This window comes from Conger conger, chromosome 1 (genome assembly GCF_963514075.1).
Source record: "Conger conger chromosome 1, fConCon1.1, whole genome shotgun sequence".
NCBI classification, from domain to species: domain Eukaryota; kingdom Metazoa; phylum Chordata; class Actinopteri; order Anguilliformes; family Congridae; genus Conger; species Conger conger.
Window position 1 is genome coordinate 36,045,326 of NC_083760.1, and position 22,717 is coordinate 36,068,042.

The 22,717-nt window shown below is 38.5% G+C and overlaps 2 protein-coding genes across 3 annotated transcripts in view; one reads left to right on the plus strand and one right to left on the minus strand.

Moving 5' to 3' along the window:
* LOC133106994 (coiled-coil domain-containing protein 162-like) overlaps positions 1-6,993 on the plus strand; it is a 36,904-nt gene extending 29,911 nt beyond the window's left edge. The window contains exons 20-21 of one of the 2 annotated variants that reach the window (XM_061216074.1): positions 4,207-4,352; positions 6,084-6,993. In XM_061216074.1, the coding sequence (XP_061072058.1) occupies positions 4,207-4,352; positions 6,084-6,179 (242 nt within the window). In that variant the 3' untranslated portion in view covers positions 6,180-6,993. The remainder of the gene's footprint in view (positions 1-4,206; positions 4,353-6,083) is intronic. The other variant, XM_061216075.1, reaches the window with a different exon arrangement.
* Positions 6,994-13,361: 6,368 nt separating this feature from the next.
* LOC133137967 (sialomucin core protein 24-like) lies at positions 13,362-21,912 on the minus strand. The gene is made up of 5 exons (XM_061256400.1): positions 21,693-21,912; positions 19,122-19,193; positions 17,380-17,463; positions 16,743-16,817; positions 13,362-15,235 (listed from the first exon to the last, which is right to left on the minus strand). Exons 1-5 carry the CDS (start codon positions 21,760-21,762, stop codon positions 15,072-15,074), a joined length of 465 nt encoding a protein of 154 aa, XP_061112384.1. The 5' UTR covers positions 21,763-21,912; the 3' UTR covers positions 13,362-15,071.
* Between the last annotated feature and the right edge of the window lie 805 nt (positions 21,913-22,717).

Here is a 22,717-nt window from a genome sequence, read left to right on the forward strand (position 1 = left end):
GGGTGACAGTAACACAAGTAACTACACATTACAACAGTGGTGTGCAGAAGAGCATCTCTGAACATGCAACGCATCATAACTCTAAGCAGATAGGCTACAGCAGTAGAAGTCTAAAAAATAAGTCTAATAAATACCTAATAAAGTTCTCGCTGAGTGTACGTCCAGGTCATCACTAACATTATTCACAGTTGAGATATCAATAAATGAAATAAGCAATGCGTATGGAGTGCACAAAGCAAATTCAGTCAGGGAACTCCCAAGTTCCAGTTGAACGTAGTCAGCTTCAGCAATCACATTCATATGCGTTCCATAATCAACTAATCACATTAACGCAACTCATTTCATCCAATCATATGCACACATCACGTTTCTTAAACTTATCATTACCTGTGCTGCCTCTGCATGTGTGGTTGTTTTGCATAATTATGCTCAAATAATTGTTTTGCGATCTACATGTTGAATTTTTTGCTTGGGGATTGTGTGCCGGTAGTCCGTGCTTAATTAATTTCCATGCAGAGTTGTACGGGTGCTAAAGGAGTAACATGGTAGTTCAATGTGACATAATTATTTCATTATTAAGTCAGTTAATTAATTTTGAAAAGTTTTCTAAGCCTAAATTTCCAACTATAAAAGTTCCCCCAAACTGTCTGGGTGTAGAAAGTTAATAAAGTGAATCAGCTATGATTGACAGACTGTGCTCCCACTTTCAAACATTGTTGTTTGTTACCATAGCTACCTCCATGAAGTGCACTCATCTTGGGAGACTGAATTTTAACAAGCTAGCTAACTTAATATATCAACTATTGATAGCTAAGTTAAGGACACTGACTTATCCAATAATAATTTTTGCTAGCTAACTAGCCAAGTTAAGATAAAAGCACAACTATAACGTCCTTATAAAAACAAACTAGCTTGCTAGATACCACTAAATTAATATAACCAGAAATGGTCTAATAATACTTAAAAGGCACTCTTACTTACGTGAATGTAATGTTAGTCAAAGATTTGCATTGTCTTGCTGGAAGCCGTGGGGCAACATGGCTCAGGCAGTAAGAGCAGTTGTCTGGCAGTCGGAGGGTTACCGGTTCGAGCCCCCGCCCGGGCTGTGTCGAAGTGCCCCTGAGCAAGACACCTAACCCCCAACTGCTCCTGATGAGCTGGTCGGTGCCTTGCATGGCAGCTAATCGCCGTTGGTGTGTGAATGGGTGAATGGGTGAATGAGAAGCATCAATTGTACAGTGCTTTGGATAAAGGCGCTATATAAATGCCAACCATTTACCATTAAGCCAGCAGCGCAAACTATCACAAGTCATAGGGGAGGGGTAAGGAGAGTGAATATCGTTGTGTGATTCTCAACCAGTTAAAAATAGGACGATACATTTTTAATGTTTACTTCTCCAAAACTAAAGAATGGGTATGTTTAATACTTTCATTATGTTTCTCCAACACCTTCTTGTCCAAATTGTATATAAAAAGTGTAACCAACCACCACGTTACTCTGCGCAATACTTAAAGGTACAATTGGACATTTCGGACTTCTAACGGTCAAGTGTGGAATTGCAACAACAAACACCCACAAACGACAACACTGTTTATCCTTCCCTCTTTAAAATTAACATCACATAATAAAGAGGTATTAAAATGCCAGTATGCACTCTTTGATTTAATATTCACAACCAAAGTATTACAGATGACTAAAACAAAATACTAAAATGATGCTAAAAACAATAAAACCTATCCAATCTGGCCAATGACAAAATTGGCTCTACAATGAGCCTGTCTTTTATGTCTATTACCATTCATTCTTCTCCATATATCAGTTAAATCATTCATCTCAATCAGCTGTCTCAAAGCAAGCTTTGATGCAGCATGGGGTTTTAGGTGATTCCGGTCAAAAAAATCACTTTCAGTACAGTTAAAACCCCCTCCCGGAAACAGAAAATCCTCAGAATTGCAGTTAAGAATAATACTGATTTCATTTAAAAACTTCACTCAGACAGTAGGAGCACAAACACTTATAAAAAACAAATTAAAAAGCTCATATTTTGCTTGAACAATGATACACCTATCCTCATCCACCTGCTCAATATTATAAGCAATTGGCAAGACGTTTTTGGAGAAAAGAATGCCCACCCCACTGCTGGTTTATGTCATATGGCATAATATTTAGAGTCTATATTTTAAAGTTTCTCATGGGGAAAGCAAAAAAAAACAGAAAAAACATTCAAAAAAAAGAAAAATACAATGTTTTATGCTGAATTAGACCCATCATCATTGTTAAATTTATTTGTTTTAGTACAACTTTTTTTTACCTGTAAACATCTTGATCAGTATACCCCCCTTTTCCTTTGTTACTCATCGGGAACTTGACAGAACCTCTTAATCTGAGAAATAATATTCCAGCTTTACACCTTTCATGTTTCTTGTTTTCTGTAGAAATTGCTTTATTTTTTCCGTACGATAAGTTTCTTTGCTTCTACGAATCCTGGATAATTTAACATCAGTTAAAATATTTCGGTTGTCACTATTAACTGCAGAGACTTCCTCCATACTAGAAGCAGAATCTGTCCCTTTTCTTATCAGTCGCACCCTCACTGTTAATATTACCCTTCTGTTTCATATTTATATTAAGTTGCCTTTGATCTTCATCACTAGAAAAGATCTCATCTCTGAAATAAGATGTCTGCCCTTCTATATTCTCACCACTAACCTCAGTCTGATTCCGTCTACCATTTGTCAGTCTGATTCTGTTCTTATGCCCTTTCACCACTTCCAGCTTGATATGGTTCTCATACTTTCTCACCACTCATTTCAGTTTGAATCTGTTCTCCTGTTCTTCCATTGTATTTTTGCCCTGAACCAGCAGCTTTCTCCAGACAACTCCTTATAATATGACCCTCCCCGCCATAAGCAAAGCACTTCAAAGACTCAGACAAAAATGATCAATCCGTAACTTGAAAGCCACGCTTAGCTCTTCATCTCTTTTATTTAAAATCATGTAAACCTACCTTCTGTGTGAAACAACATGTTTAAGTAAAGGCGACTTGCAGCCAGAAGGAACTTTCTTTATTGGCGATACAACCTTGCCATGGATAATTCTCTTAACAAAAGGTTGTCACTAATAAACAGAGGAACATTCAATAATGTTATTTTTTCGCCGGTGAGGCGAGAGAAAGCATGGAAGAAAATGTGTCTTTTATAGCTATGCCATTCTCAATTAGTACATTAGCTCTCTCAGACTCATCTAAGGATATTGCAACCACACTGTTCATCCCAGTGGCAGATTTAATGTTGCTATGTCCCACAATTTCAGCCACAACTAAGCTAAGCCACAGAACATGAGGAAATGGGCAACATCTACCACCCGTTACAAAACAAATAAAAAAGTTAGAAAAAGCCACTTACTCCTTAGAGTTAGTAACAGACGCTCACACAATATATCTCATCCACTGAGAGAGAGAAAGAGAGACTAAAGTGAATTTGTTATAGGTGCATAGAATAGAGTGAATAGTGCCACCACATAGCAACTTAGGTAAGCTATCAACTAGAACTTGCTTTACAGTTCTGTGAAATATTAAAATATGAATTTATTATAGACAATACTATAAAAACCTGTGGGGGCTATTCACATTCAAAGCTGCGCTATAGCATAAATAAGCAAAATAAGCAAAATAGCAAAATAAGAAGAAGCCATAAAGCGCATTCTTGTCTGCACACTTTTACGGATATTTGTGATTGAAAATAAAAGGTGTGTGTGTGTGATTTATTTTCATCCATACGTCCATTGTACGCATCACAGGGTTAAGAGTGGTGTGCCAGGACATTCTGTACACTCAAACACTTTATCCAGCTAACTCAGTAATGTGATATACTCAGCTTTGTGATATACCCGTGGAACAGTACACGGCATATAACAGCACTGATTTTATGCTAATTGTGATTTTCAGAATAGCAACTTTAGGGGATACGATTAATGTCAACAAATTATGCAGTAGAATTATTGTAGCTAATCAAAACGGAACTGTTGCTTGGCTGCGCCTCGTCATATTTTTAGATGGTGCAGCAGGTGTAAGTATTGAACACAACGTTGTTAGCTACGACCGACTTAACCTACGACTGACTTAACTGCTAAGACCAACTTTTTTACTTCCTGCTGGTGCAACCAGTCTTAGTGGCCAGTTACGATCACCTGCATTCATTTTTCAGGGTCACCATGGTGTAGCTGGCCAGCAGCTCATTCATCCTGTTACCTAGTCAGAGAAGGGCACCAGGATGATCCAAGCAGTGACCAAGAGACTCACCCGAGCACAGTCCAGAATGGCAGCAAGACACGAATCCAGAGACCCAAAACTGTGCGTCCCCTTTATTTAACACCCTCAAGTGTAGATAAGTCATTAAGCCTATAGGATATTATTTCAGATGACTGAATGGTTAGAGTTCACTTACATTACTTTCATGTTATCAATCACGCCACTACACAAATTGCCTATTTGAGCTCACTTCTCACACAGTGGAGTACAGTACTCTGCAGCATCTACAGTAAGATCTGGAAGTATTTGGACAGTGGTACAATTTCTGTTCTTTTGGCTCTGTACTCCTACACATTGGATTTCAAATAAAACAATGAATATGAGGTTAAAACGCAGACTGTTATATTAATGTGAGGGTACAGTGGTTTCATATTTCATCTCACATTGGCCGGGAAATAATACTTGCGAGGTTCCGACAGCAGGTGGCAGCCATGTTGCATTTCAACCTGTAACAGGCGGAGCAGTCATTTAGCAAGATTTCCGATAATCCATAGTGGTTTAAGGTTTGTTTTAGCACAACCACCACCAGGTGGCAAATGTGAGCACTCTATTCCACAGCTGAACTGAACTGTCTTGAAATATCTTGGTTTCAGTGAAATTATCGTCAATTTATACACGGTAGCTTAGGAGCTAGCCTACAATGTGACTAGTGTTAACCAGATCTATGAAAATTGTGTATTGGCATGTCAGCCAACAGGGATAATAAATAATAACCACAATATAGTTGTCATTTATTTCCCAAAAAATGCTTGTTGAGTACAAGAAAAATAAGGATTTAGTAGCCAAGTCTTTACTAGCTAGTGTAGGCTAAGCCTATTATATACCACCAATTCAACACACATATCTGCTTCAAGTTGTTTTTTAAATAGGCTCCGAACATGCCAAACATGTGCAGGGAATGCTGACATTGCAAAATCTTTTGCTTAAATGATCTATGGTAGCCTTCTTTCTTTGAAAGCAGTAAGCAATTTTTTTCTGTGCCCATACTTATAGATAATATGCAAAGATTGTTGGGAAAAACATGATTGTCGTCAAGTGCCCACTTCTTCTGATGATGCAGAATGATGAAGATAACTGTAGCTAGTTTTCACGATGAAGTTTCACTCCAGCGACAGCTAGTAGTTAATAATAGATAATAGCAAAGACGAGTGAACTGCACTTCATTGTACGTCGCTCTGGATAAGGGCATCTGCCCAATGACTGTATTGTAATGTAACTACAAAGCAAAAGCAAAGCAAATTAAAATGGATTACTAGAGAAAACGTACCAGCAGAAAAGGTTGGATGGATAAAAAAAATTAAAAAATTGTCAACTTGCAGCTCAACCATGGCAAAACTTCTGTATAACGTATGTTGTCAGTAACTTTAGAGTTCAATCAATACAGCATGCCCTGCTCAACTGTCGTCATTCTGGGACTGTTTTAGAGCTGATGCCCTCCAAATGACTGAGTTTATCCAGGCTTTCCATATTCTAATGGGCTGCTGAACCAGCTGGCTATGCATTTTTTGTCATTTGTGTCATAGATACTGTTGGCTGTAGATAGCCTACCGGATTGGATATTGACTTTGCATTAGTTTAAGTGTTTTGAGAAGAGCAAAATAAAAGCAATTTCACAATTTAAGCATACTTGTTAATTCCACTTTAACCTCAAGTTCATTGCTTCATTTCAAATCCAGTGTGCCAAAAGAACAAAAATTACGTACACTGTATACTGGTTTCTGCATGTGTGCGTGCATGTACATGTGCATCTGAGTGTTGTGTTTGTGTCCACAGAGGTCCAGCTGTTTCAGGTCCCAGGTTTCAGAGGCATTTTTACCGGAGCTTGGTGACAGTGTTCCTCTCGTCTCCCATCCCAGCTCCACCACCTGAAGCTTGGACATCATTCTGGTGGCAGGGGCCCAGTGAAGCCCATGGATCCTGCCCTGTGAAAAAAAAAACAGTGGTATTGTAGCGACATGACTTTAGAATGCTACAAACACATCAAACTATCACTCTAACTTGTGTGTAGAAAACCCAGAAAAGGCATGTAATTTCAATGTGAAAAGTGATTTGAATCCTGTGTGTAACGTCAGGAATGACTGAATCTTTTACAGCTGAGAATTCAAAAATAAATAAAATTATGTAGCCAAGATGCAAGCTAATTTCAATGCAAATTTCAATAGTTTATTTTGCCTTTATGACCGCTTTTTAAATTAGTAAGTGTAATATTTCCATAAAATGTACTTGCCATTCTATTTTACATGTGCAAAGCTTGTTTCCATGAGGCATATCACATTGAGAATTAAATCACTGCGGACTAATCTGTGCTTTAGCCCTCTGGTGGAGCCTTCCTATACATTGACCCAATATCTGTCTTGTCCCACTTACAGACTTCTGAAACTCTGCTAGAGTGAACGTTTTTGGTTTTTGGTCACTTCTTGCTCAGTTACTCAGTTTGGCCGGACAGCCAACCCTAGGAAGAGTCCTGGTGGTTCCAAACTTTTCCATTTCACAATTATTGAGGCCACTGTGCTCCTGGGAGCACTCAAAGCTTTAGAAATGGCTTCATACCCTTGCCTTAATTATTAAATTATTACTTAAATTATGCCTCGCCACAATTTTATTGAATTATGAACACAGCTGAACAAGAGACGTTTGGGGTGCATGTTATTTATCCAGCTTTTGCTCTTTTGTTATTGTTGTTTAATTGCCTACCATTAAAACCCTTTTATTTAAATATCTTGGTTTCAGTGAAATTATTTTCAATTTATACACAGTAGCACAGTAGCTATCCACAGAGTGTTAACCATTTGTTTTACGTACAGATTTACATAATCATGAAATTGTTTTTAAATACACAACAGAGTATGTTCCATTCAGAGTCCGAGGTTGGAAATTCCCAGTTGAACATTCCAAATTCCGATGACACAAAAAGCAAACAATGTGGCAAGTATTTAACCACTTGAACTGTCTGCATTCTGCACTGACACAAGGACCGACATATACCAGTATCATTACTTGTTAACTATGCTCCCTCCCTGGTAACCAGAGAACAATGATCGCGTTAGCTTTTGGTTTTCGGTATACTCAGAGCCATAGAAAGGGAGAGTTGCCTCAATGTAGGGTCACGTGGTTTACGTACACCTCAAATAGTTCCAAACAAAGCCTGCTGATTTATGGTGACTAGTAAACAGTATATTGTATATACAGTGAAGGCTGTAAAAATATATACTTCGGATTGGGGTAAACCTCTTGCTGGCTTTTTGACACAGCCCTTGGCTAACCAGCGTGTTGTATGCTAACTGTATTGCATTGCCTTTTTATTTATACTGGCAATTCTCCAGTAATGTCAACCTGAGCATTAGAAAATAAATGTATGCACTTCCCAATGAAATAGTGACCATTTTGAAATTGATAAAATGTAGCCTAACAACAGGAAAATGCTTAAAAATGGATTTTCATTTCCATTGCCATTGAAATGAATGCTATTTGGCGGCCATCTTGAAAACATTCAAACCCATTTCAGATGGTTTTCAATGTCAAAGCTGACATTCAGAACCATTTCAGATGACAACAAATTTGTTATGATAAAATTTGATTGGGAAATAGATCGTAAAACATCGTAAAACATAATGCTGGAATTGCACAAATATTGTTTTTCAACTTCTATGGTAGCCACTTCATGTAATCTTTACAACTTTAAGATAGAAGCCTAGGCGAGTCATGTATGTAGCGTTATGTTTATATACAGTGGGAGCAATAATTATTTGATCCCTTGCTGATTTTGTAGGTTTGCCCACTTACAAAGAATGGAACTGTAGAATTTAAATCATAGGTACATTTTAACATTCAGAGACAGAATATCACAAAATAATCCACAATAACAACATCATATATATTTTATAAATTTAATATCATATTTTCACATGAAATAAGTATTTGATCCATAGAACAATAGGACTTTAACATTTTTCTGTAGGACACAGGAACGAGCTGACAGAAATATCCCCTTCTATTTTGTTGTTCTATTGTTCATACGGAATTCATCTGGGGTCATTCTAAGATGATCTGGTGAATATGGTGCATGTGGGACATTTCAAGCCAAGGTCAGTTGGGGACATGTATTTATTTAACAGTTGGGCCATTCATTGATCAATTGTTGCGGTTTTAGACATACAGTCCCCTCAAAAAGTATTGGAACAGCAAGGTCAATTCCTTTGTTTTTGCTATTCATTGAAGAAAATTGAGTTTGAGGTGAAAAGATGCACATCAGTTGACAGATCCGAATTTCAACTTTTATCTCCTGGTATTTTTATATAGATTTGTTAAACAACTTTGAACATATCACCTTTTGTATCAGACCACCCAAGTTTTGGAACATGGACAGGTGTTTCTTGTTGCCCAGATGTGTCCTGTTACATTGGTGAAACAATAAACACTTCTGAATGTCTACTCTTGAACGTCTTGGGTTTTGCCTTAGAAGACTGCATTTGTGTTAGAAAAGATAAACGAATATGAAGACCAGAGCGCTGTCTTTGGGAGAAAAGCAAGCCATTTTGGAGCATAGAAAATAAATTCAGATTGCACAAGCATTGTGCCTTGGGGATAGCTTGTACAACAACTTGGAATGTGCGGGAAAAAACGATGCATACTGAGCAACAGACATCAAACTGGTCGACCAAGGAAAACCACAGCAGTTGATGACAGAAACATTGTGAGAGCTGTGAAGAAAACCACCATAACACCAGTCAGTGACATTACAAACCTTCACCTCTGCCTTGTGGAGATTGTATCTCAATCAACTGTTTGAAGAAGACTTGGAGAGCAGCAATATAGAGGCTATACCACAAGATGCAAACCACTCGTCAGTCGTAAAAATCTGAAGGCGAGTTTACATTTACATTTACATTTTAGTCATTTGGCAGACGCTTTATGACTGCTTTATGATGCTTTAAAGCGATTTACAAGTGCATAGGTTCTTCCACAAGTTAAATATATATATACTTATATATATATAGATACGGCGTATATTGTAGAGGAAGAACCTGCAGGTTCTGGCAGTGGAGGATACTTGTGGAGCCAGGGTGAAGCTGTTATCAAGAGTCACCCCAAGAGTCTTTGCCGTATGGGAGGAAACTACAAAGTCCTCAACAGTCGGTGAGAGGTCAATTGTCGGAGAGGACTTAGCAGGGATGTAGAGAAGCTCAGTCTTGGCCAGGTTAAGCTTCAGGTGGTGGGAAGTCATCCACGCAGAGATATCAGCCAAGCAGGCAGAGATCTGTATGGTGACCTGGGTATCGGGGGGAAGGAAAGAAAGAGTTGGGTGTCATCGGCGTAAGAATGGTAAGAAAAGCCATGGGAAGAGATAACAGAACCAAGAGACATGGTGTATAGAGAGTGTATAGGACTTGTTTGTAGGGGGTGGGGGTCAGAGTCTGAGCCCCTCCAAGTCACCTGGTAGGAGCGACCAGAGAGGTAGAAGGAAAACCATGCCAGTGCAGATCCTGTGACACCCATCCCAGAGAGCAGAATCTCATGGTTGACTGTCTCAAAGGCGGCCAACAGGTTGAGGAAAATGAGGACAAAGGAGAGGGATTTGGCTTTAGCAGAGTGGTGTGCCTCAGTGACCATGAGCAAGGCGGTCTCAGTGGAGTGGCCACTCTTGAAGCCGGACTGGTTGGGATTGTTGAGATTGTTGTGGAGAAGATAAGTGGACAGTTCGGAGCAGACCGCTCGTTCCAGCATTTTAGCGAGAAAGGGAAGAAGAGAGACAGGCCGGTAGTTGTTCAGAGCAGAGGGGTCAAGAGTAGGTTTTTTGAGCAGGGGAGTGACTCTGGCCCTCTTCAGGGAAGAGGGCATGGTGCCAGAAGAGAGGGAGGTGTTGATTAGAGTTTCAAAGTATCGGAGTCAGAGAGGGGAGAAAAGGAAGATAGGGAGTTGGGGAAGGTAGGAGGGTCAGTAGGGGGCGAGGGTGGGGAGAAGGAATTGCGAATGGCATCGACCTTCTTTTCAAAGAAAGAGACAAAGTCATCAGGTGTGAGTGAGGAGGGAGGTGGGGGGGAGGGGGAGCTAGAAGAGAGGAGAAGGTTGAAAACAGTTTGCGGGGGTTAGAGGTGGCTGCGTTAATTTTAGAGTGAAAGAAGGAAGATTTAGCTAGAGAGACTGGGGAGACAGGACCTTTTCCATTTTCTATCCACTGCCCACAGTTTGGTTCGGACAGCTCGTAGGGCATCAGAAAGCCAAGGACTTGGGGGGAGGCCCGGGCTAATTTGGTAGTGAGGGGACACAGAGAGTCAAAGGAAGATGAGAGGGAGGACATGAGGGTTGTAGCAGCCTCATCGGGAGACAGTCGAGAGAAAGACTCCGCAGATGGTAGGGAGGAGAGGATTGTAGACGAGAGAGTGGAGGTAGACAGGTGCCGTAGGTTCCGCCGACAGGTGACAGTGGATGGTGGGGGAGATGGATGGGTGTTAGAGGAGAGTGGAAGAGAAAAAGAGATGAAAGAGTGGTCAGATATATGGAGTGGTGTTACAGAAAGGTTGGTTGTTGTGCAGCTTCTTGTGAAGATCAGGTCAAGAAGGTTGCCTGCTTTGTGGGTGGGAGGGGAAAGTGTGAGGGTAAGGTCAAAAGAAGAAAGGAGTGAGAGAAAGGTAGACTGGGTGGACTCTGAGTTCAGGTTGAAGTCACCCAGGAGGATCAGGGGAGTGCCATTGTCTGGTGAGGAGCTAAGGAGGATGTCCATCTCATCCAAGAAGCTCCCCAGAGGACGCGGGGGGCGATAAACAACAATAATAAAGAGTTTGCATGGTAAAGTAACAGAAACCGCATGAAATTCAAAAGAGGAGAAGGAGAAGAATGAGGACACTAGATCTCCATGAGGATGAGATTAGGAGACCTGTGCCACCTCCTCTGCCAGAGGTTCTGGGTGTGTGGGAAAAAGAGAAGGCAGAGGAAAGGGCAGCCGGGGTGGCTCTGTTCTCTGGTGAGAGCCACGTTTCAGTTAAGGCAAGAAAGTCAAGATTACAAGTTGCAAAGAAGTACAGAGATGAGCCACAAAACTTAGGGAAGAAAGTTTTATGGACTAATGAGGCCAAGATTAAAATCTACCAAAGTGATGGAAAGGCCAAAGTGTGGGGAAAGAAGGGATCTGCTCATGATTCTAAACATACAAACTCATCTGTGAAGCACGGTGGAGAAAGTGTCATGGCACACTGCCAACACAACAAAGGACTTAATTTGGGAAAAAACATGGAAGGTTTTAGAAGGGCCTAGTCAATCACCAGACATTAACCCAATTGTGCATGCATTTCACCTCCTGAAGGTGAACAAAACGAACTCACAAAAGCCCACAAAACGAACAACAAAATCACAAAAGAAGAATGCAACAGTTTGCTGATGTTTACATTATTGGTATATGATATATGATGTCAATGGGTCGCAGGCTTGATGCAGTTATTGCAAGCAAGGGTTATGCTACCAAGTATTAAGTGTTATTTATTTTCATTTACAGAAATACTCTTTGTACCTCTCAAAGTGCCCTATCACAACCAAACCCACATGGAAATTCTCTTAAAAAAAACACAACAATTTCTAACATTATGTAGTAATACTGAGATGGAAATGCCTCAATGAAGGAAGTTATATTTAACATCACTTCTGGTTTCATGGGTGAGCTTTTATATCACCGATATAATGTATATTTTTATTGTTAATTAAAAGAAGTGAGAGAGGGTCCAATTCCACTTCTGCGCTGTGGCAGAGGTCAAGTTTCTGCCACACATACTCAGGATCCGACTACACTAGGCTTGCCTGGTCTTGTCCTACCAAACATTAATGTAGCTGTAATCAGGACAGTCCATAACATACTGTAACTGTAGCTAACTTAACCCTCCATTGCACATATTTTGGTTGTATATTGAAAAAAGTATTCTACCTTATTTTTTTATTATTTATAACCTCTGATAATATACAAATTATTATTATTTACTTTCACCCCCTGTGCCAATAAGGTACTACAGCACCAAGAAAAGTTATGTACTGTACATATGTACTTATGTACTTTTCTGTGAATTTAATAAAAAATGGTTGTATATAGGACTATATCCATAGAACATATTTTTATTATGTATGATGTATTATGTACGTATAATATGTAAGAGAATGACCAAGCTATTGTTCAATTTAAAATATGTACACTGAATGGACACTTTATTGGTACACCTGCTTATTAATGAAAATATCCTGCTCCTACAAACAGCCAATCTTTTGTGACAGCACGTCAATATATAAAGCCTGCAAACATGGTGAAGATGTTTAGTTGTTGTTTGACCAACTAGCTCGTAGTTGTTACATGGGATCTATTCCTACATAAGTTTCACCACATGCAGTAAAATTGTAGGAATTTGATCCTTTGTGACGTAAAACCGATATTCAGGTCAACAACAATTTATAGCAAAAATAGTCTTTAATTACAGTATGAAGCATGAAAAGCAAGGCAGGACAATTACAAAATCATGTTATATGAGAATGAACTTTTTATGCCCCAAACATCCTGAAGTAAAATGCAGATCCTTGTTCCTGATTGGGTGACAGGCAGACAAATATTATCTGTATGCATTATTTTGTATGCATGTGATGTGATGTGAGGAAGGAAACCAAATGGGTACTGTTTCATGTGTGGATGTGATGTGGAATGAAACCAAATGGTAATTAAATCAAAAGCGGACAGTAAACCCCCTTTCACACCCAACTACCTCCCTGGGCTTTGTTCCTAACCCCCTTGATCATCCAGTATGAGCTTTGTTAACTAGAGCAAAATAATTGTCTTGTGGGTGTATGCTTCCGCCAACCAGTCAAGTTGCAGTTTACATCCCTGTCTGCCCAGAAATAACAAACTTCTAAACTTGATGAATCCACAACAAGTAGAGTTCATATATATCTTTTATTATTTTTGTACATTTCATTAAATATGAAATGTAAACAAAATAAAATGTTGAATTCAATATTTTCTCATTACAGCCTGAATATTTAGTTTAAAGGCAGAGTGGTGGAATGATAAGACCAAGAAAAATATTTGATTAAATCTTTTAATAACATTGCACATGTTTCAACAACATTGTATGAATTTATTTGATTTGTACCATAATTTGTTCTTTCAAACCAACAACAATTGAAGAATATTCAAACAAAAAGTGTTCGATACTAACTCTAACATATCAACTATTGATTACATCACCAATCAACAAACAAAATAACCCAAGATAATTTTCTCAGCTACATCCATCCATCTATTATCTTAACCCGCTTATCCTGAACAGGGTCGCAGGGGGGCTGGAGCTTATCCCAGCATACATTGGGCGAAAGGCAGGAATACACCCTGGACAGGTCACCAGTCCATCACAGGGCACACACATCATTCACTCACACACTCATACCCACGGGCAATTTAGACTCTCCAATCAACCTAACCTGCAAGTCTTTGGACTGTGGGAGGAAACTGGAGTACCCGGAGGAAACCCACGCGAACATGGGGGGAACATGGAAACTCCACACAGAGAGGCCCCGGCCAACAGGTATTCGAACCCATGACCTTTTGTATATAAAATGTCATCTCTTCATAATTTCATCCAATTAGACATTTCTGTGAAATTTTGTCATAATTACCCATTAACCCATTTCCTATAAATTATGCATAAACTGTTCCCATTTGAATAAGATTGAAGTTTAAACAAGTAAAGGATCAAATAACTATGATTTATGTCTTTTATGTGTAACATTTGTCACACCTCAGGACAATTTCATTGTTGTAAGGGGAAACCCCCATGAAAAATATGGTTTAACATTAAAATCAATAGTGAACCTTCATAATTTATGAAAGTGCACATTCTATACTATATGAGTATATAAATAAGAAATATACAGTTTCATAATTTGCAAAAAAACAATGCCATATGCATATCCACATGCATAAAATGAATAAACACATAATAAAAAACAAATAAAAACCTGTATAAATAATATTATTAACAGAAAATAAAGTTTTCACAACAAGAAATAGAATCCTTGCTTTTTCTGCCAGGTCTCAGGAGGATATATAATAAAGTGTATAATTTTACTCCAAAGTAGGAGCTTTGATTAATTCCATCATTTAGCCCATTTGTCCATTCATTTGAGCAGCATGAAACAAGCCTGCACTTCACAGAATAGTACTTTGTTCACCTTTTTCATTAACCAAACCCATTGCACTTGCCAATACTGAACTTGAGCCCCCACAAGTAAATGAAATAGGAACACTCATCTCTGAATAGTGTGTATAATGTAGAACATCTTGAAGATCTTGAAAATGAGACAATATTGACAATATGTTAAACACTTTGAGGTATAGTCATTTTTCTGGCAAGGGATAAATCAATTTACTCCGGCAACAATGAAACTGGAATTGTAAATAACACCTGTTGCTTTGGTGACATTGGTATTACATTGCATGGATGATCCAATGATCCTTTGTCATTGTCCACCTCACCAGTGCCACTCACAATTCTCCTTACTATCTGAAGCTCAGATACTTGATCACAGATCTGGCCCTTCAAGTGCAAATAGACTGGGATGCAAGCACTCAAGCAGTCAAGCATAGTATGCTATTCACTCATTTTAATGTGATGATAAAGTATTGCATTCACCCTTAAATGGCCATACATCTGACGGAAGGCATCAGCTTATGCTGAAATTCCAAAATTTGGTGCGGTTGTTGGAACAAAGGACAACTACTGGGGCAGTTAATGCTCAGAGGGTGCCATAATTTATTTCTCTGAACTTGAAGAACTTGTAGATGACGAATATCAGGATTTGCAGTACTATCACCAGCACAATTCCACCAATGAAACTGGCTGCATCAAAGGTGGGTCTCCTTTCGGTTGGTGTGGGGGAAAGTGTGGTCACAGTGAAATCTGCAGGGAAAAAAAGAGGTGAGCGCTGATCTGTTTGGCTGTTCATAAAGAGGTGCGCTTTATGCTACATCATAAACTTATGCCACAGTTTAGGGTTGTGTTTAGAGAGGAGTTGTTTCATTCTATGACTCCTAAAAGAAATAAAATATTAACACTTTGAAGCCTTCAGGCACTGCAGGAAACTAGTTCTATGTAAATAATGGAATCATTCAAATCACTTATTTTGTCCTTCCTTTTCTCCTCCTTCCTTGACTGACTCGGAAATTGATCAAGATGCACTATCTTTGATGACATTCCAACTCATAAAATTCTCATTGAAGGAGCTAGGAGCAAGGAGCTAAGAGGCTCCGAAAGGATTTTTGTTACAAGGAAACCTGAGCATATCCTTTGTGGAAGTATTTGTGTAGAATGAGTGACATATAAATGATCGACTTATGGCTTCACCTCTCCCCCATATCTGTAATTTATGCGCCTTTGAACTGACGCTTGAAAGAGCAAATTCATTCCATTTGCCTAATAAATGGTTCTACAACTCCTCCATCCTCAGGGTGGCGCCAGGAGTGAGGAATGAGGGTTAGAGCCAGGAGTGGGGAAAGAATTAAAGGAAACTGAGCAATTGGACAGAGCCCACTGTTCAGACATCCACAAAAAATTCACAAAGAAATCTGAGATAAAATGACCATGGTTGACATTTTATACAGTTACAGAGGGTCAAAATAAGCCCATACAACAAATTAGTAGAGAACTTCTGAAAACATAACATTATGTTTATTGCATGTTGACTATTATATAAAAATATTAAAATCATACAGTATCAAGATGAAAAAAAGGTTTACTGGTTTTTAAGAGATGTCAAATGCTGAATGGGGTCAAATTGACCTCAAACATAATATGAGGGTTAATATTGTCTTTGGAAAACACATTTTTACAGTATTTATTTTTAACCCTTGGATCATATTTTATTGTTGACTAGCTTGTTACTCTCTAACCAAATTTTATATACAGTATGTGATAAAGTTTGCTTGATACTTCTTGGACTTTCATATAGAGACTTATTCATCCATTGAAGAGACTGGTTATTTATCATACTGTAACTTAACTTACATCACACACCCACATCATTTCTCTAACTGCTCTACTCACGACTCCTTATATTTGTGCCAGCCTTAAAACATTTTATTACAAGATGTGGTCTTTCAGCATAAAGATCTGTAAAGATCTGTAAAGTTCAAAATGTTCATTGACTAAGTTGTTTTGCTTTCTTTTACCATGCATATTATCCAAAGTATGTGTATGATATACATTTAATGTAGGGCTGTATCTGTTTAAATTATTTTCGTTGTAATGATTAAATTGGTTGTATTCATTTGAAATTCATCTTCACATTCTCTAATGTGTCATGTGACACAAAACTATGGTTGGAATTTCTTGCTAATGAAATTGCACAGTTCTTAATAATGCTCAATAAATCAAAAAATGACACGTGACTGAAATATACAGTACATACATGCAGACGTCGCAGTGGTGTTAGGTATATGAGTGGTCACAAGATTTGCTGTAGTTGTAGATGTGTTTGCAGGAGCTAAACCAGTAAAAAAGACAAGATTTTTAAAAGGACATATTCATTTTGCATTGTTTTTTATGAAACAATATAATGGGCAAGACTAAATAAAAACTTCAATCTTAAATTTGACTAAGAAATATATTCAAGTGTTTTTCTTCAGCAATCAACAATGATGAAAAAATGTGTTCAAATAAGCAAAAAGTTAAGACTTACAGTACATTGGCTTCAGAAAGTATCCAGACCCCTTCACTTTTTCACTCTTTATTGTGTTGCAGGTTTAATTTTAAATTGATAATATTGTCATTTTGCCCATCAATCTACTTAATAACCCATAATTCCCCTGACCACAATTTGGAGTGCCACAGCAAAGGGTCTGAATACTTATATAAATGAGAGATTTAGGTTTTTGATTTGTAATAAATTAGCAAAATGTATTACTTTTATTAAATACATTTACAAATAAATATTATAATGGCTGTCTAAAGTCTGGAACCTGCTCACAGCAGTAGAGAGCAGTGTTGGTATTTGATTAATCAATTATTAATATGTTTATATGTTTTAATCCTCATCTCTACCTCACCTGCGCAAGCACTAACTGGTGTGCATTCAGAAGCAAGGATCTCTGTGCTGTTCACACAAGACGTCACAGAAGTTCCAGATGCATCTATAAAATTAGAAATGCACACTTGTTAGATAATCTCATTCAACATTTCTCCAAAACAATTTGTCTCCAAACATGTCTAACCAGTCCAACCATAATCAATGTTATTTGCTTCATCTGTGAGTGGTCATAATGTTTTGGCTTATCGGTGTATAGTTTGATGTAGAATTTTTCTGTATGGAAAAATAAATATCAATACTAAACTGTATGAAAACCTTGTTTCATTCTTGAGAAATTATGTTATTATAGTGGATTTCTCATTTAAATCTGACAAACGACCGACACTTTCATTGTAAAATGTAATCAAGCAAAGGTAAATACGTAGCAACCATTAACCATATACATTATATCCAGAATCATTGATATCATTGGGATAACCCCCCTCATCAGTTCAGACCACAGGTTTTTCATGGGATTTAAGTCTGGAGACTGAGATGGCCATTGGAGAACAGAATTTCTGTGTGGAATTTGATTCATGCTTGGAGTCATTGTCCTGCTGGACAATCTACCTCTGACCAAGACTGAGCTTCCTAGCAGAGGCAACCTGATCTTCAGCCAAGACTTCCTGATACTTTGTAGAATTCATTGTGCCATTGATCGTAAATAGTGCCCCTGGACCACTGGCTGCAAAGCAGCTCAAACATCAATGGCCCACCGTCATATTTGACAGTAGGTATGAGGTGCTTCTCCTTGTATGCATTAAATTTTGCCGCCAAACATGTATGTTTGTATGGCCAAAACGTCACATTTTGGTCTTATCTGACCATTGCTGTCTCTTCCAGTCATCATTTCAATGAGGTTTGGCAAACACAAGATGCTTGGTTTTGTGTATTGTGCTCAGTAAGGGCTCTCTTTGTACCACCCTTCCAAAGAGTTTGCTGGTGTGGAGGTCCTTCCAGCCCAGCACATTACTAAACTGGTGCGTAAGCTGCCAATCTGTAGTATCCCTAACAAAGCCCAGGTTTTGACAAATTCAAGCTTTGCCATGCTTTCTCTGATACGTGTAACATCTGTAAAACATGACTGAAACTTTATATCACTAATACATTCTTTTTTGAATGAGAGAGTGTGTGGGACAATATACTACTTAAGTAGTTATATTCAATATACTACTTGTTACACCAAAAATTGCTAGAGCAATGCATAATGAAAATAATTTGGTGAATATATATAGGATAACCAATGCTTTGATAAATGGATAAAACTTTTTCATTCCAGTCTGGGGACCAAATCCTCAATGTTCCCTGGGAGACAAATAAAATTGTTTTTTAGGACATTGGTTTATATTGTGGTGTTATCTGGTTGTATAAATCACCAAATGTTCTGTAAGTAAATACTGCATGCTTCTTTAGCTAACTATATTGCAGGAGGATGATAGCCGTCATCGTGAAAAAGCTGTAGATAGAATTAACTCATTCAGAGTTAATTTGTTAGTTCTGTCACTAGTTATACAAACTTTAGTTTACCGTACCGAGTAGGTCTATTCATCCAGATTGTCATGGTCAGTATTCCCTCCTAACAAATTAATTCAGCACATAATCTGCTCTGTCTCAATGACAGTATCTTAGATGGAGATTGAGGGCTAGACTAAATTATCTGCATAACAGGGAATGTCTGGTAATGTAAAAGTTATAGGTGTAGGGTGAATTTGTATTACTTACCCGCACATTCCATCCACTGGCACTGACTGTCATTTGTACAGTCGCTGCACTGGGCATGTACAAGACACTGCGCTGTAGGAAAAAAAGACAATGAGATGCTATATGATGTACCAGACTCTCTTTTTAGCTCCAATATGCTGTAACTTTTATGCCCAGGGTGAAAATGCAACAATAACAATAATAATAACTAGAGATTATTTCCTAAAGAAAATATGGATGTGGCAAATTGGTGGACTATTGCTACGACTGCAAATACTGTGGTGTTTTGTAAGTGGTTGGTATGGTGTTGTTAGGTGGCTGCTAGGGTGTTTCTAGGTGGTTGCTAATGTGTTGCTAGGTGATTTCTATGATGTAGCTAGGAGGTTGCTATGGTGCTGCTCGGTAATTCCTAGGGTGTTGCCTGGTGGTTGCTAGGTGGTTGCTAGGATGTAGCTATGTGGTTGCTAAGGTGTTGCTAGGAGGTTGATAAGGTGTTGGTAGGTGCTTGCTAGGGTGTTGCTAGGTGCTTGCAAGGGTGTTGCCAGGTGGTTGCTAGGGAGTTGCTAGGGGTTGCTAAGGTGTCGCTAGGACGTTCATAAGGTGTTACTAGGTGGTTGCTAGCTGGTTGCTAAAGTGTTGCTAGGTTGTTACTAAGATGTTACAAGGTGTTTGCTAGTGTTGCTAGGTGGTTGCTATAGTCTTGCAAGGCAGTTGCTAAGGTATGTTAGGTGGTTGCTAGGGTGTTGCTAGATTGTTGCAAGGGTGTTGCTAGGTAGTTGCTAAGGTGTTTCCTAGGTGGTTGCTAGGTGGTTGCTAAGGTGTCAATTGGTGGTGGTTTGTGTGTTGCTAGGTTGTTGCCAGGGTGTTCCTAGGTGATTGCTAGGGTTTTGCATGGTGCATACTAGGGTGTTGCTTAGGAGTTGCTAATCTGTTGCTATGGTGTTGCTAAGGTGTCAATTGCCGATTGTTTGTGTGTCACTATGTTGTTGCTAAGATGTTACTGTTACTAGGTGGTTGCTAAGGTGTCAAATGGCGGTTTGTGTGCTACTAGGTTGTTGCTAAGATGTTACTGTTATTAGGTGTTTGCTATGGTGTTGCTAGGTGGTTGCTATAGTCTTGCCTACTATTTGTAGGTGAGTAAAAGTATTGGAACATGTGACTGATAGGTGTTTCTTGTTGCCCAGATGTGTCCTGTTAGATTGATTGGTTAAACAATAAATAGTTCTGAATGTCTACTTCTGGTTTTAGCCTAGGTGGCTGTGTATGCACCCATTGCATTATTTCCCCTCTTCATCTGGCAAAAACAAAGCTATCAATCTATAACTTAGAAATATTCCTTAAATTCTTACAAACAACACAATTTATAAGATTGTTTCGTCAATATGAGAGAACTGTTATTATTTGATGTATGCATAGATGACATGAATTAAAAGGATACATGATACTTTGGGAGCTGGTAATATAATTTGGAGAAAAGTGAGATAAACAAAACCCCTACTACTTAAATGGTCATACAAACAAGTCTTTCAATCCAATCTTCTGTGAACAGGCTCCTTGTTTATTATATTTATACATAAAGACTGATAAGCATTGCAGCTATTTAACCTGTAATGGTAAAATGCATGGAATGGCCCTCCACAGCTCAGCCCCAAATGACTTTGGCTCACCAAAGGTATTCAAACCTTGGTGACGCCCCTGCTTCAAGATGCAAGTGGTATTTCCTGAAACCAGTTTGAGTGTCATGTATTGAATACAATTACCATTTTGGAGAATTTTGCGATCCTACAATTATACATTCCTACAGTAAAAATTAACGCAATCAATTTCATGTATGTCTGGGTTAGTGATCTTCAAGAATATCATGGTGTTTCCTGAAAACAGTTTGATTAAAATGTTTTCAGGGATTTTTTAATTGTGTCATGTACTGGATTAAATAGTGAATATTTTGGAGTTTGCTATTCCATAATTCTAAATACCCACTGTAAAAACGCACAGTCGATGGAACGGATACCTGCGAAGGTGGGACGTTTGCCACGCATTAAAATAATTACCATTTTGGAGTATTCGGTGTTATTATTTTTTATTATTGAGTGTTTTAAATAACTCATCGGACTTGGAATGTTAAACGTGCGAGTAGTGGAGTTTTCAGCTTTATATTTTCAAACCACGATTAACCGTAAAAAAAAAAAAGAAAAAAAAAGATGCGCAACAAACCTTTAAGTGCGAATAGCGTGACCAACGTTTTACGAAGTACGGATTGCGCGACAGCAGTCTCGGGCCGTAGTCTCTCGTTAGCAACTACACTGTCACAGGGGCGCACCATTACCTTGTCACTGTGTCCTGAAACGGATCGCCTACGTTAAGTTTTAATGAAAACGGAAGGGCTTATATTTTACACACTCACAAAAACCAACGCTGATCTGAGAAGTCATTAATAATTTATTCGCCACGAAAGTTGCATTGTTCGAAACATCGTAAGATTTTCTATACTTTGTGCTCGCAAGACGGTGAGTCTACGTTACCTATTCGAGTTCTACGTAATACTGTAGATAATATATGAATGAACGTTAATTAATCTCCAATAGCACTCACCTGTAGCTGATACAATAATACTTCCAAGCTGGAGACCCACTACTGTCAGTAACACAAGTCTCCAGGACATTGTTTGTCGATTTCGGGCCGTCTTCTTCTTACGATGAAATTAGGCTGGAAAGGTAAGCCAAGGGGCGAACTTCAGATGCACTGGTTTAACGTGGCTGAACTTCCTGTTAAACGGGATCTGTTCAGTATTTCACGGACTCGCTGGTCTAGTCCCTGACAAAAGGTGCAGATGACGACCTGCTTATTTTCAATGCCGGTGTGTTACGTAACACCGACACAGCCCTGTTTGTTGCGCATTGTGTAGCAACACCTTCATCAAAAATGTTACAGTTGCCCTGATTTTCAATTCACCATTCGCAAAGTAGGGTGGATACAGCGCTTTACTACTGTATCTAGATTTTTTAAAGAACAGTGGGGGCGTATACATTCAACAGAGCAGTGTTACAGTGCAGTTAAAGTTCTACATAAATAGTTTACCAACGAAAGGCCTATGTCCAATCTAATTTATTCATTACATAACTGTGTAATATTGCAGTCTTACTGTCCTTGCTCTGTCATCAATCTATCAATGTGTAAACTTGTGAAAAGCTGGTATCAGAAACCAGAAAAGTTGTTTTCAAGGTGACAGATGAAGCCCTATGGAGAGTAATTTAGGATTAGTAATCTAAGGATGTGACGCATTTAGCTGAAACTACCATAATGGAATAACCAAATACAAATTTAAAAATAACCTGCGCTGCTCTTCAGTAATGCAAACTTAAGAAATATGAATGCCTTAACAATGTGCTAGACATTTGTGTGTCCTTTTGTGCTGTATGTTCCACTAAGGCATATAATTCGAATTTTCGAAATCAACATTTCTTTGTTTACAACTGTGCATAAATACCCCACCCTCCAGTTAAGCAAGCTTGGAGAAGCCACACCATCACTGATTTCTCAGAGCTGTATACTTACAGTACTGCAATATTTTCTGAGAGAAAGTTATCATGACAAGAAATATTACACAACTGATGAAA

Excerpts from the sequence above, each read along its gene's own strand:
- LOC133137967 (XM_061256400.1), bottom strand. The coding sequence starts at position 21,762 with ATGTCCTGGAGACTTGTGTTACTGACAGTAGTGGGTCTCCAGCTTGGA. Across the intron at positions 19,194-21,692 it reads TATTATTGTATCAGCTACAG|CGCAGTGTCTTGTACATGCC; the intron begins GTGAGTGCTATT and ends TTTTTCCTACAG. Across the intron at positions 17,464-19,121 it reads CCAGTGGATGGAATGTGCGG|ATGCATCTGGAACTTCTGTG; the intron begins GTAAGTAATACA and ends CTAATTTTATAG.